Source organism: Erythrolamprus reginae, chromosome 7 (assembly GCF_031021105.1).
Source record: "Erythrolamprus reginae isolate rEryReg1 chromosome 7, rEryReg1.hap1, whole genome shotgun sequence".
Lineage (NCBI taxonomy): Eukaryota > Metazoa > Chordata > Lepidosauria > Squamata > Dipsadidae > Erythrolamprus > Erythrolamprus reginae.
The window spans coordinates 22,778,359-22,791,208 of NC_091956.1; the positions used below are offsets into that span (position 1 = coordinate 22,778,359).

General features: G+C 40.4%; 2 protein-coding genes across 23 annotated transcripts in view; one reads left to right on the top strand and one right to left on the bottom strand.

Annotated features, from left to right (window-relative positions):
• LNX1 (ligand of numb-protein X 1) overlaps positions 1-9,693 on the top strand; it is a 315,851-nt gene extending 306,158 nt beyond the window's left edge. For all 5 annotated transcript variants that reach the window (XM_070757148.1, XM_070757145.1, XM_070757147.1 and 2 more), the window contains exons 10-11: positions 7,783-7,941; positions 9,534-9,693. In XM_070757148.1, coding sequence (XP_070613249.1) covers positions 7,783-7,941; positions 9,534-9,669 — 295 coding nt within the window. In that variant the 3' untranslated portion in view covers positions 9,670-9,693. The remainder of the gene's footprint in view (positions 1-7,782; positions 7,942-9,533) is intronic.
• A 1,370-nt stretch (positions 9,694-11,063) lies between these two features.
• FIP1L1 (factor interacting with PAPOLA and CPSF1) overlaps positions 11,064-12,850 on the bottom strand; it is a 48,764-nt gene continuing 46,977 nt past the window's right edge. For 11 of the 18 annotated variants that reach the window (XM_070757192.1, XM_070757177.1, XM_070757182.1 and 8 more), the window contains one exon: positions 11,064-11,395. In XM_070757192.1, coding sequence (XP_070613293.1) covers positions 11,245-11,395 — 151 coding nt within the window. In that variant the 3' untranslated portion in view covers positions 11,064-11,244. The remainder of the gene's footprint in view (positions 11,396-12,850) is intronic. The other 7 variants (XM_070757179.1, XM_070757193.1, XM_070757191.1 and 4 more) reach the window with 1 other exon arrangement.

Consider the following 12,850-nt stretch of genomic DNA (forward strand, 5'->3'; position numbering starts at 1 on the left):
CAACCCCCCTGCTTATTCGCCGATATTGTTACCAGTTTTGTTTTTGTTTGTATGTTTTGTTTTTTGTTTTTTGTCTTCTTTCATTGTACCATATGTTGTATATATGATGTATATGTTTACATTTTAATAATAAAAAAAAAAAAAAAAAAACTTTCGAATGTGAGTGATGGCTGATTTGATTTGGCTCTTGAACTATTTAAGTGAATTACAAAATAAGAAGGTGAAATCTTGGCTTTCTGGGCTCCTTGCCAACTTAGAGTGAGTCATGCTTATTGTATTTTTGGAGTATAAGATGTACCAGAATATAAGACGCACCTTAGTTTTTGGAGAAGAAAATAGGGGAAAGAATTTGCTTAGTTTTTGGGGAGAAAAATAGGGGAAAGAATCTCTCCTCTGAGAGGGGCGGCAAACAAATCTAATAAATTATTATTATTATTATTATTATTATTATTATTATTATTATTATTATTATTACTACTACTACTACTACTACTACTACTACTATTACTACTATTTCTACTACTACCAGGTATTCATTTGGCTAGCATCTTTAGACTGGTCAGCTTCAGCACATTATTTTATCCCCTAGTTAAGCACTTAGGTTTTTTTTTTATTCTGAGAGAGTAACAATGAAAGAGAGCTTGCAAGCCAGTAAAAGCTGGGAACATCATTAGCATCTGGAAAGAAACAGTCTGAGCAAATAGAGCAATGGAAAAAAACCCCGCAAAGACTGAGTGATTAGAAAACATTCCTCTTTGCAGAGAGTAACAATGAAAGAGCTTGCAAGCGGATAAGAGCTGGGAACATCATTAGCATCTGGAAAGAAACAGTCTGAGCAAATAGAGCAATGGAAAAAACCCCCGCAAAGACTGAGTGATTAGAAAACATTCTTCTTTGCAGAGAGTAACAATGAAAGAGCTTGCAAGCGGATAAGAGCTGGGAACATCATTAGCATCTGGAAAGAAACAGTCTGAGCAAATAGAGCAATGGAAAAAAACCCCGCAAAGACTGAGTGATTAGAAAACATTCCTCTTTGCAGAGAGTAACAATGAAAGAGCTTGCAAGCCAGTAGGAGCTGGGAACATTGTTAGCACCTGGTTAGGGCTGGAAAGAAACTTACTCAGAGCAAGCTAGAGTAATGGGAAAAAAAAAAGCCTGCACAGACTTAGGGCTTGGAAAACATTATTTGCAGAGAGAAACAATGAAAAGGGCCTGCAAGGTAAGAGCTGGGAAGATCGTTAGCAGCTAGTTAGGCTGGGGTGTGTGTGTGTGTGTTGTAGTTAGCTCTGGCCCAGCTACATTCAGAGTATAAGACACACCCTATCAGCCTATTTTAGGGAGGAAAAAGGTGTGTCTTATACACCCAAACAGTTGGTAATTAGAGGTCAGAGATCAAAGAGACATATTTGGGAGTGATTTATAGTCTGAGATGCTAATGAACGGCTAAAACTGAAACTGACTTATTTCTTGCTTTCTGATGCATTTTAAAAACTCTTAGAATTACATGCTTGAACCTTGTCAAATCCATGTGTGTGTGGACCTATTTCTTGGTGGGCTCATCACCGGGACAGAACCGATGTTACCTAGTTAGGGTAGTGAAACTTCTACAAAAAAACAAGCAGGCTCAGAAAGCATCAAGGACCCCTCGTCGCAACCCTGAGCTACAAATACAGTACTCTCCTTTATTGGTATTATATATTATATTAGCCCGGGTCTTTTCAGAATAAGTGATTCTTTTCGTTGTTTTCTCGACTTAACCTACTTCTACCGCCCAGGACTTAGTGAAGCAAAATATACTGCTCAAAAAAAAAATAAAGGGAACACTTAAATAACACATCCTAGATCTGAATGAATGAAATATTCTCATTGAATACTTTGTTCTGTACAAAGTTGAACGTGCACAACAGCACGTGAAATTGATTGTCAATCAGTGTTGCTTCCTAAGTGGACAGTTTGATTTCACAGAAGTTTGATTTACTTGGAGTTGTATTGTTGTTGTTTAAGTGTTCCCTTTATTTTTTTTGAGCAGTGTACAATCTCGTTTGGCGGGACCCAGGGGAAGAGCCTTCTCTGTGGCGGCCCCGACCCTTTGGAACCAACTCCCCCCGGATATCAGAGTTGCCCCCACCCTCCTAGCCTTTCGTAAGCTCCTTAAAACCCACCTCTGTCGTCAGGCATGGGGGAATTGATACTTTTCCTCCCCCTAGGCTTACAAAAAATTATGCATGGTATGCTAGTATGTATGATTGGTTTTTAAATTGGGGTTTTAAATTAACTTAAACTTAAATATTAGATTTGTTTACATTGTACTATTATTGCTGTGAGCCGCCCCGAGTCTGCGGAGAGGGGCGGCATACAAATCTGATTAATAAAATAAATAAATAAATAAATAAATCTCCAGCATGAACATCGACAAGAATGTTCTGTAGCAGAACATTTATTGTATCCATGCTAGAGGGAGAACATAGAGTTATGTTCTCTTGTGCAACACCCTACAACGAAGAACATCTAAACAATGAGTCACTAAAGACGGAACGAGACATTCCCTCTCGATGGAATATTTCACTCTTCTGCTCTGAAGGCCCAGAAGCATTATCCAAGCAAGTGCCAGGCATTAAAAGAGCTAGACTTTTTTGCCATCTCCAAAACACATGGACAGGAGCTTGGGGTGTGTCACACACTGCTCTGATCATCCCAACTTGCCTGGGATGTCTTATGTTTTGGGGAGACTGGGCTGTGGTGTTTTGTGCACATTTCATTACCCTGGGGCCAAAAAGGAAGTGAGTCACAATCCTATCGTTTTGCCTCTTCACTTAATTGATAGAGAATATAACAGTTCCACTTGCATACTGTTTATGGCATCGGACCAGAATACCTCCGGGACCGCCTTCTGCCATACGAATCCCAGCGACCGATTAGGTCCCACAGAGTTGGCCTTCTCCGGGTCCCGTCAACTAAACAATGTCGCCTGGTGGGGCCCGGGGAAGAGCCTTCTCTGTGGCGGCCCCAGCACTCTGGAACCAACTCCCCCCAGAAATCAGGACTGCCCCCACCCTCATAAACTCTTGAAAACTCACCTATGTCACCAGGCATGGGAAAAATAATATACCCCTTAGCTATTATAATTTATGTTTGGTTTATTTGAATTGTATGACTTTTTTAAATATATAAGGGTTTTAAACTGTTTTTTAACTATTGGATTTGTATATTGTGTATTGTCCTGTTGTGAGCCGCTCCGAGTTCTCGGAGAGGGGCGGCATACAAATCTAATAATTTATTATTATGTCAATACAACACAGCAAACGAGATCACTATGCTGGATTTCGTATTTCATCACCAGTCGGGCACTTCCCAAGCACCTAAGACTGCGTGATGTAGCAGTGAATTGTGTTTGCTGATCCCAGTAAAGCGGCCTTTTGCAATTGACAGATGGAGATTTTGTCAATTCCAATGGTTTTCAAATGTCCGCTGAGATCCTTTGGCACTGCGCCCAGCGTGCCAAGTACCACTGGGACCACTTTTACTGGCTTATGCCAGAGTCGTTGCAGCTCGATTTTTAGATTTTTGTATTTCACTTATTATTATTATTATTATTATTATTATTATTATTATTATTATTATACACTTCTCTTTCTCTCTCTTTCTCTTCCCCCACCTCTCTCTCTCTCTGTCTCTCTCTCTCACACACACACACACACAAACACTGAAACACACACACCCCACACCACAAACTTCTTCCTGAAGCCAGGAAACATTTCTTTGTTTTGTTGCCTTTTCAAAGTTGCTTAAAACTGAATTCCTCAGAGGGCATTTAGAAATGAGGGGTGCGTGCGTTTAACTGCTTGGCGTTGTTTACTTTTTATTGTAGAGTATTAATTTTTTTTTCTATTTTACTGTTGTAAGCAAGGAGCCTGGAATAGTCAGATGACAGAGTAATCTAATAAATTTTATTTATTTCTTTATTTTTTATTTATTTTGTCGAACAAGTATAGGATTGTAGTTTGTATAAGCATAAGTAGATAAGTAGAAAGCAATGATAAAAAATAAAATAGGACAGTGGGACAGAGATGGTAAGCATAGTGATGCGCTTATGCACGCCCCTCACAAACCTCTGAGAAAAGGGGAGAGGTCAACTGCAGACAATCTAAGGTTGAAGATTTTGGGGTTTGGGGAAGAAACTACAGTCAGGTAATGCATTCCAGGCATTGATCACTCTATTGCTGAAGTCGTATTTTCTGCAATGTAGTTTGGAGCGGTTTACGTTAAGTTTGAATCTATTACATGCTCGTGTGTTGTTGCAGTTGAAGGTGAAGTAGTCACAGTTGTTTCTTCCCCTCACTCTTAAGGTTAAGCTCCCCTACTCAAAAGCCCCAATACTCAAGATGCAAATTTAGGAGAGGCCCTCCTAGTAACTTGTAGAATTGTTAGATTATCATGCACGGATTGCCTATCTCCAAAATTTGATAATCTCTGATTCTAGTAAATTAAACTACACAGTTGTTTATAAAATACAATAAAGTTCTAGAAGTCAATACAGTGTTCCCTCGCTTTTCGCGGGGGATTTGTTCCGAGACCGCCAGCGAAAGTCGAATTTCCGCGAAGTAGAGATGCGGAAGTAAATACACTATTTTTGGCTATGAACAGTATCCCAAACCTTCCCTTAACACTTTAAACCCCTGAATTGCAATTTCCCATTCCCTTAGCAACCATTTAGATTATTACTCACCATGTTTATTTATTAAAGTTTATTAAAAAAAATATTTATTAAAAGCAGACGAAAGTTTGGCGATGACATATGACGTCATCGGGTGGGAAAAACCGTGGTATAGGAAAAAACCCGCAAAGTATTTTTTAATTAATATTTTTGAAAAACCGTGGTATAGACTTTTCGCGAAGTTCGAACCCGCGAAAATCGAGGGAACATTGTACATGTCTTGTGGTTAGACACAATCCATCAATAATAGCTATCAATAATAGTGAAATCCTGACCAAATTGGATCCTGACCTTGGTAAATCTGGTGCATTTACGACTGTATGAAGAGTGGAATTCAGAATGCTGAACACTGCACACAGATGGTAAACGAATAAAACTGGAGGCATGGGGAAAAAAAGCAACAGACACCTGCTTTTCGCATTAGAAGCCAGTCCAGCTATTATACAAGCATTATACATTTATATTCTGCCAGCAGGTGGAATATATGTAGTTCTCAAGGGCCTAAGCTACAGTACTATAAAAATCCTGCAAAAGAACAGAGCAAAAAACTGTTGCTTTTAAGAAAAACAACTTTGTGTTTTCATTTTAAAATTGCTCTAATTTAAAGGCAAAGCACTGACTGCTGCTACTTTTAAAAGACAGAAATAGAAATTGCAACAGGTTCATCAGCTATGTTGATAATGCAATACGGCAAGCTTTTGCGTACATAGAATCCTGAATCTTTGGTTTACAATTGGTTGTGTAGTGATTATAATATCTCTCCCCCTTCAAGATATTTATGACCTCGATACAATGTTCTGATTGATAGCTGGATCCTCTTGTTCTGATGTATTGCATTTTGAACGTTCAGCCAATGGCCCATATTTACGGCTGTTTGCAACATTATTGTTTTTGCTGAAAGCTTGATGTCTACTTGGCAAAAAGTGCAAGAGGATATTAATTGGATGTTAAATATAAGATGGATAATCACTAAAGAAATGGCAGTATTAGTCAAAAGCAGCGGTCCCCAAACTACGGCCCGCGGACCGGATGCGGCCCGCTGAGGTCTTTTAACCGGCCCACAGCAGCACACGAGATTTTACCAATCGATATAATAAGCTCCCGAATCTCCTGTCCACCCACTGCGGTCGGCTGCTGAGCGAGGAGGTGGAGAGGCAAGAGGTGGGGAGGAAAGCGGGCATCAGCAGCTGTCACGGGGCCGTTGTTGTTGTCGCGGCGGCTGCCCTGTGCCGGCCAGCAAAGCTGGCTGACCAGGAAAGGGAGGGAAAGGGATGGAGGGAAGGAAGGAAGGAAGGAGAAATGGAGGGAGCTTGTTGATTTAAGTTTAAATTTACTTGTTAATAAAGAAGTATAAATGTCTTTATTACTTAATTATTAATTACTTCATTACTTATTACTTCTTTATTTTAAATATTGTATTTGTTCCCATTTTGTTTTTTACTTTATATAAGGCATGTGCAGTGTGCATAGGGATTTGTTCATAGGGGTTTTTTTATAGTCCGGCCCTCCAACAGTCTGAGGGACAGTGAACTGGCCCCCTGTGTAAAAAGTTTGGGGACCCCTGGTCAAAAGTAATGAGATGGGAGAATTTAGAGAAATAAAACAAGCAGCGATAGAAAGCGCCCAGGCAGTAATAGTTGGAAGGATGCGACAAAATGGACAATGCAAAATTGGTACCGGTACATGGTGGACCACATTCATTTTGAGATTATGGACAAAAGGATGAATTTGGCCAATGAAACTGATTTGCGACAACTGATTGGACGATGGGACAAGGTAAGGCGATACATGGCGAGTAGAATCCGAGACCAAGCTATAAGAAACAAATTGGAATCACTTTATAATACAGTATGTAAAAAGATATTTTGCTCTTGGGTTAAAATGGTTTATACAAGAAACACCCCCGATTGGTGGTGGGGTACGAATGATTGTTTGGTAGTGTTCTGTCGGACTCTCTGGTAGAATCCTCCCAAAAATTCACAGGTACAAATTTCAGACACACACACGTTTGAAGATTCAAAACAATGTTCTTTATAATGAAAATTCACTTAAACTAAGCCCTCTTTTAGTATAGCAAAGAGCACTGGTCTCCAACCAAACTGGTAATTTGTACAAGTCCCTTATCAGTTCTGTGATACTTATCTTGCAGCTGGGAGGCAATTCACAGCCCTTCTTCTTTCACAAACTGAAACACACTTTGCTCTGGTTTAGTTTCAAAGCACGGAAAAATCAGCACACAAAAAGTCAGTCAGTAAAGCAGTCATGAAACACAACGATCAGATAATCCTCCACAATGGCCAAACCCACAGGCTGCTATTTATAGCAGCCTCACTAATTACCACAGCCCCACCCAACCACAGGTGGCCTCATTTTCTTTGATAATAATCTCTCAGTTGTTGTTGTCTATGCATCGCTCTCCGCATGCGTGGCTGTATCATTAACTCTTGTTCTGAATCCAAGGAGGAGCTAGATAATTGATCTCCTTCTGAGCTGTCTGCCACACTCTCCTCCTTCCTGTCACTCATGTCTTCTTGGTCAGAGGAGCCTTCATCAGCAGATTCCACCGGGGGCAAAACAGGCCTGCAGCATGTGGATGTCTCCCCCACATCCAGTCCTTGGGGCAGGAGCTGGGCCAGAGCTAACCACAACAGGTAGTGGGCACAATCACTGTGTGCACTTGTTATATGTTGTGTGAGTGTTTTATATTATAAAATCAATAAAAAAATATATATATATTTTTAAAAAGAGTTTCTGGCAAAAGGAGCCCATTACAGGCAGTGAATTCACTTCATCACTGCCACAAGAAATGGCTCATTCATATGGATGCTGCAACTTAACAACCGTCGTGATGTACGATAGAAAATTCCAGGATCCATTATTGTCGTTAAATCGAGGACTACCCATTAGCCTATAAACAGCTCTACTAAATGTATCTTAAACTGAACGGCGGATATAATTTAAAGTCTGATATGGCTAAGAAGCAGATAAGCAAAATGTTAAGTAATGAACATCTAGAACTTTAAGGTAGAAATGTGACTTAAATGGAATGCTTTTTTTGTTGTTGTTAGGTCTTTGTACAGCTGCAAAGAAATTGTCTTGCGAAGAAACACAGCAGGAACCCTTGGCTTCAGTATAGTGGGAGGCTATGAAGAAAACAGTGGGAACAGACCGTTCTTTATCAAATCCATTGTGGAAGGGACTCCGGCGTATAATGATGGAAGAATCAGGTAATAAAAACTTATTGGCTAAAAGCAAATTCTGTCATTGATCTGAGGTTGCCTTTGATCAAATTAGGCCTATGAAGCATCTGTAAAATTTATATTGAAAACCGCTTTGCCAGGATTGTTAATGTTCTGTCCGGATGGATCAATTATCAGAAAGACCCCCATGCACGTTGGTTCAAAAGTACACATAAGCAAAGTCTATTAGTAACATAATTTCTGCAATACAAGAGTTAACGCAAGGAATCCCATGCTGGCCGCAAGTTTCTTTAATTTGCAGTAGATAAGGCATGTCTGGGATGCCAGCCAGCTTAGAGTCACAAATCTCCACTAATGATGTGTCTTTGGTTTTTAAGTCAACTCACAGTCCAGATAGTTTAAACAGTTCATGCAGGCAGAAATGTATGTCCATGGAAGCAGAAGTCTCTCAGCTCCAAGGCACCTTGCTCCATAATGAGGAACGTTGTTTGCCACAACCCCTTTCCCATCAGCCTGTCCTTATATACTGTCAAGGTGTGGCCAAATGTCCCATAGATCTATATTAATGCCAAGAACCCCTTGTAGGGAGATAGTCATGCCCGGATCTCATCCTCCTTACCCTTGCATCTAACAGGGCGTCCTGATCCTCAAACTCCCCATCGTCCTCTGAGTCAGACAATACCATAGTTGGGGGCTCTACAGTGTCTGGTGGTTCCCCAGTTTCCAACTCCCCTTCACTCTCACTACCATTCAGATGGTAAGAACACTGGCCTGCGATGCCAGTACTCATCTGTCTCATGGTCCTTGAAATCCATGACCAGCTGAGTCAGACGTGGACCACTCACAACAGTTAACAAAAATGTTCTCCTTTTTGACTTGTAGATTAGAGTGAGTGGATCTATGTGCTATTGTTTTCCAAGGACCTTTCTCTTACTATCTGCACCAATTCTAAGAAGGGAATTATCTATGAACATGTTTGATTCATTGCAAAATTTGTGATCTGATTGAAAGCTGCCTATTGCCTATGCCAACTGCCTTCTTCTTTGATTATAAAATTGGTCACACGCAAATGAATCTGAATGAAGATCTTACTTCCTTCTTAATATCACTTACTTTGCAAATGTTTGGTGGTGTGTACCAAATAAGAAATGAAAGGAAACTGTTATCTCCTACTTAAAAGAGGATCACAGCTGGCTCTTTTTATCTAGGCTACAGAAATAGATGCAAGAAAGGAAAGTCAATTTTGGTATAAAATGAGTTGACATTTTACCCAGTGCAATTGAAGGCTTTTGTAACAACCTGTTTAAGCCTTTGTTCCCTGGCACATATACCGTAATTGTGCTAAACGAGACAATTGATATAATAATTGATAATGAGGCACATCAATATCAGAGAAGAGCAACGAAGATGATTAGGGGACGAGGCTAAAACATATGAAGAACGATTGAAGGAACTGAGTATGTCTAGTATGAGGGCAGATTAGATGGACCATAAGTCTTTTTCTGCCGTCAATCTTGTTTCTATGGATGACTGAGAATCTCCAGAGATTTGCAAAATAAAGAAAACTGTCTTGGAACTGCAGATGAGCCCAACTTTAATTTACTCCCTTCTCCTTCCAGGTGTGGCGACATCCTCCTTGCAGTGAATGGCAGGAATATCTCAGGAATGGCGCACACCTCTTTGGCAAGGATGCTAAAAGAACTGAGGGGGAAACTTACTCTCACTATTGTATCTTGGCCGGGCACCTTTTTATAAAGATGCGTTTCAACTAGAAACAAACGAATCTGTCTACTTTTTTTTTTTTTGTAGCAAAGAATCAATGTGCACATTATGTAAGTAGAACAGTCTAGAAATGCTCCATAGTACATGTTTGGGAGGAAAAAAAACATGCTGTTGGATGTTAATTGGAACACTGACATATGCCCTGTTAAAACTATGGAAAGTTCCTGGTGTCAATCAAGGTGCACAATTTACTGTGAATATGTTTCACACTGGCGTTTTTATATCTATGTCTCACCTGCTCTTTAGATAAAGAAGGAAACACCTTTAGCTAATTTGAAAGTGATTTCAGAAACCTTGAAGTGATGGGACGCTTCTCTAATGATTACGCTGACAACATCTATTGCAAGATGTTAGAAGTCCGGCTGACGAATCTATTTATTTCCACTATTTTGTGCTCAGTAAAAGCAGTCTTTTTTAAAAAAAATTCTTTCTAATATATTATAATGGTGTGTTTTATTTCTACAATTAAATTAATTGTAATTTGTAAAGCCAGATTAATTTAATTAAAAAAAGAAAAAAAATACTCAACTTTGCATGAATTAAGTTTTCTAATTCATGAAATCAACCATTTCATCTGAGTGTTCGGTTTTACTGTTTTTATCCTTCAATTTTGGGTTGGGGTCTTCTAAACTACACTGTTCAAAAAAATAAAGGGAACACTCAAAGAACACATCTTAGATCTGAATGAATGAAATATTCTGATTGAATACTTTGTTCTGTATAAAGTCGAACGTGCACAACAGCATGTGAAATTGATTGTCAATCAGTGTTGCTTCCTAAGTGGACAGTTTGATTTGACAGAAGTTTGATTTACTTGGAATTATGTTCTTGTTTAAATGTTCCCTTTATTATTTTTTTTAGCAGTATAGCATCCTTACTGCTGTAAGGTGCAGAAAGCAAAGAATAAAGCGAGAAAGTCCACAATTGCATGATCAAAGACAGGAGACATTACACCTGGATACTATTGACACACTATGGATTTCTAGCCAAGATAGCTAACTTGCTATTTAAAATGTATTTACTTATCTTAAGCAGTGTTTCCCAACCTTGGCAACTTGAAGATATTTAGACTTCAACTCCCAGAATTCCCCAGCCAGCGAATGCTGGTGGGGGAATTCTGGGAGTTGAAGTCCAGATATCTTCAAGTTGCCAAGGTTGGGAAACACTGATCTAAAGGACTAAATGAAACACTGGTTCATCTTTCCTAAAACAGTCCATTGAGTGCCACGTGTGAAATACGTATTTGAATGTGAGAAGCCTTTGCAATTTCTTCACTTTCCACTTTGATGAATCTTTGGATTAAACGCAGGGAATCTCAGTAACCAAGCCTTCACCGTTCCAATGGCATAGAAGACAAAACGGTCCGCTTTTAACATGAAAAAATTCACTCTTTATTTTCAAAAACCCAAAATGAAACGTATGCTTTTTTCCTACTAAACAGAACAAGATTAAGAGCAACATTTTTTTTTAAGACCCAGAAAAATAATTAGATTTGGAGCAATCTATTTCTGGCATGAATATAAGCAACCAGGCAGAAATATCGCATGCCTATTCGGCCGGGGCAGCTTCAGTGTTTTCCTGTTCGGAGGCAGGTTCGCCGCCACCCATTTCTTTCCCTTCCTTGCTCTTTTTGGACTTTTTATGTTTATGCCTCCTGTGGCTCTCTCCTTCTTCACTATCATGGCGGCGTCGGCTGTTACTAGGGAGAGAAAAGGGGGGAGGGGGGAAAAAAGACAAAACCCACTTAACCGATGTTTCAGTTAGCGACATAAATTTTGGGCTCTGCTGTGGTTGTAACTGGAGGATTTACCTGTACTCACTCTCTCACACACAGGGCCATAAAACATGTTGATTAATCCAAAGAGATTTTTAAAAAAAATATTATTTTAACAGATTTGTCGCTTTGCAATGTAAATGTTGGCCTCAATTGATTTGCTTAGCAAAGGGAGGCAAGCAAGTGGAAATGTTTCACTTGGCAAATAAGCAAAGGACATTAAACAGACTGATGCTTGATTGATGGATTTACATGCCACCCCTCTCCGAGGACTCGGGGTGGCTTATAACATATAAAAAGAAACAATGGAATACAGTAGGCTAAATCCAATTAATTAAATCTGAGTAAACCAATCTAAAATCCCTAATTATATTAAAAATCAATTATATCTATTCAAACAACAACCATACATACTACTCGTTGGCTGGGCTAAGGTCTATTCTCCCCAAGCCTGGTGGCATAGATGAGTCTTAAGACTGTTGTGGAAGACAAGGAGGGTGAGAGCATTGCGAATCTCCCAGCGGAGCTCATTCCAGAGGGCCGGGGCCTCCACAGAGAAGACTCTTCCCCTAGGCCCTGCCAAGTGACGGTTAGGTCCCACAGAGTTGGCCTTCTCCGGGTCCCGTTGACGAAACAATGTCGTCTGGCGGGACCCAGGGGAAGAGCCTTCTCTGTGGCGGCCCCGACCCTCTGGAATCAACTCACCCCGGAGATTAGGATTGCCCCCACCCTCCTTGCCTTTCGCAAACTCCTCAAAACCCACCTCTGCTGTCAGTCATGGGGAAATTGATTCCCCCGAGCTGTTTCCGTTTTACGCAAGGTTTGTCTGAGATGCATGATTGTTTTTATACTACGGGTGTTTAATTGCTTTTTATTGTTGGATTTGTACCGTGTTTTGTGTTGTGAGCCGCTCCGAGTCTCCGGAGAGGGGCGGCATACAAATCTAATAAATAATAATAATTGTCTAGTTGACGGGACCTGGAGAAGGCTGACTCTGTGAAACCTAATCGGTCGCTGGGGCTCATACGGCAGGAGGCGGTCACACAAGTAACCCGATGCCATGTAGGGCTTTATAGGTCATAGCCAACACTTTGAATTGTATCCGGAAACCAATCGGCAGCCAATGCAGTCCACGGAGTGCTGGAGAAATATGGGCATGATTAAGAAGGCCCATGACCGCTCGTGTGGCTGCATTTTGCACGATTTGTAGTTTCCAAACACTCTTCAAAGATAGCCCCATGTAGAGAGCATTCCAATAGTCGAATCTTGAGGTGACAAGTGCATGAGCAACTGTGAGTAGAGACTCCCTGTCCAAACAGGGCTGCAACTGGTGCACCAGGCAGGCCGGAGCCAAGCCACCTCCCCTCCCTGGCCACAGCC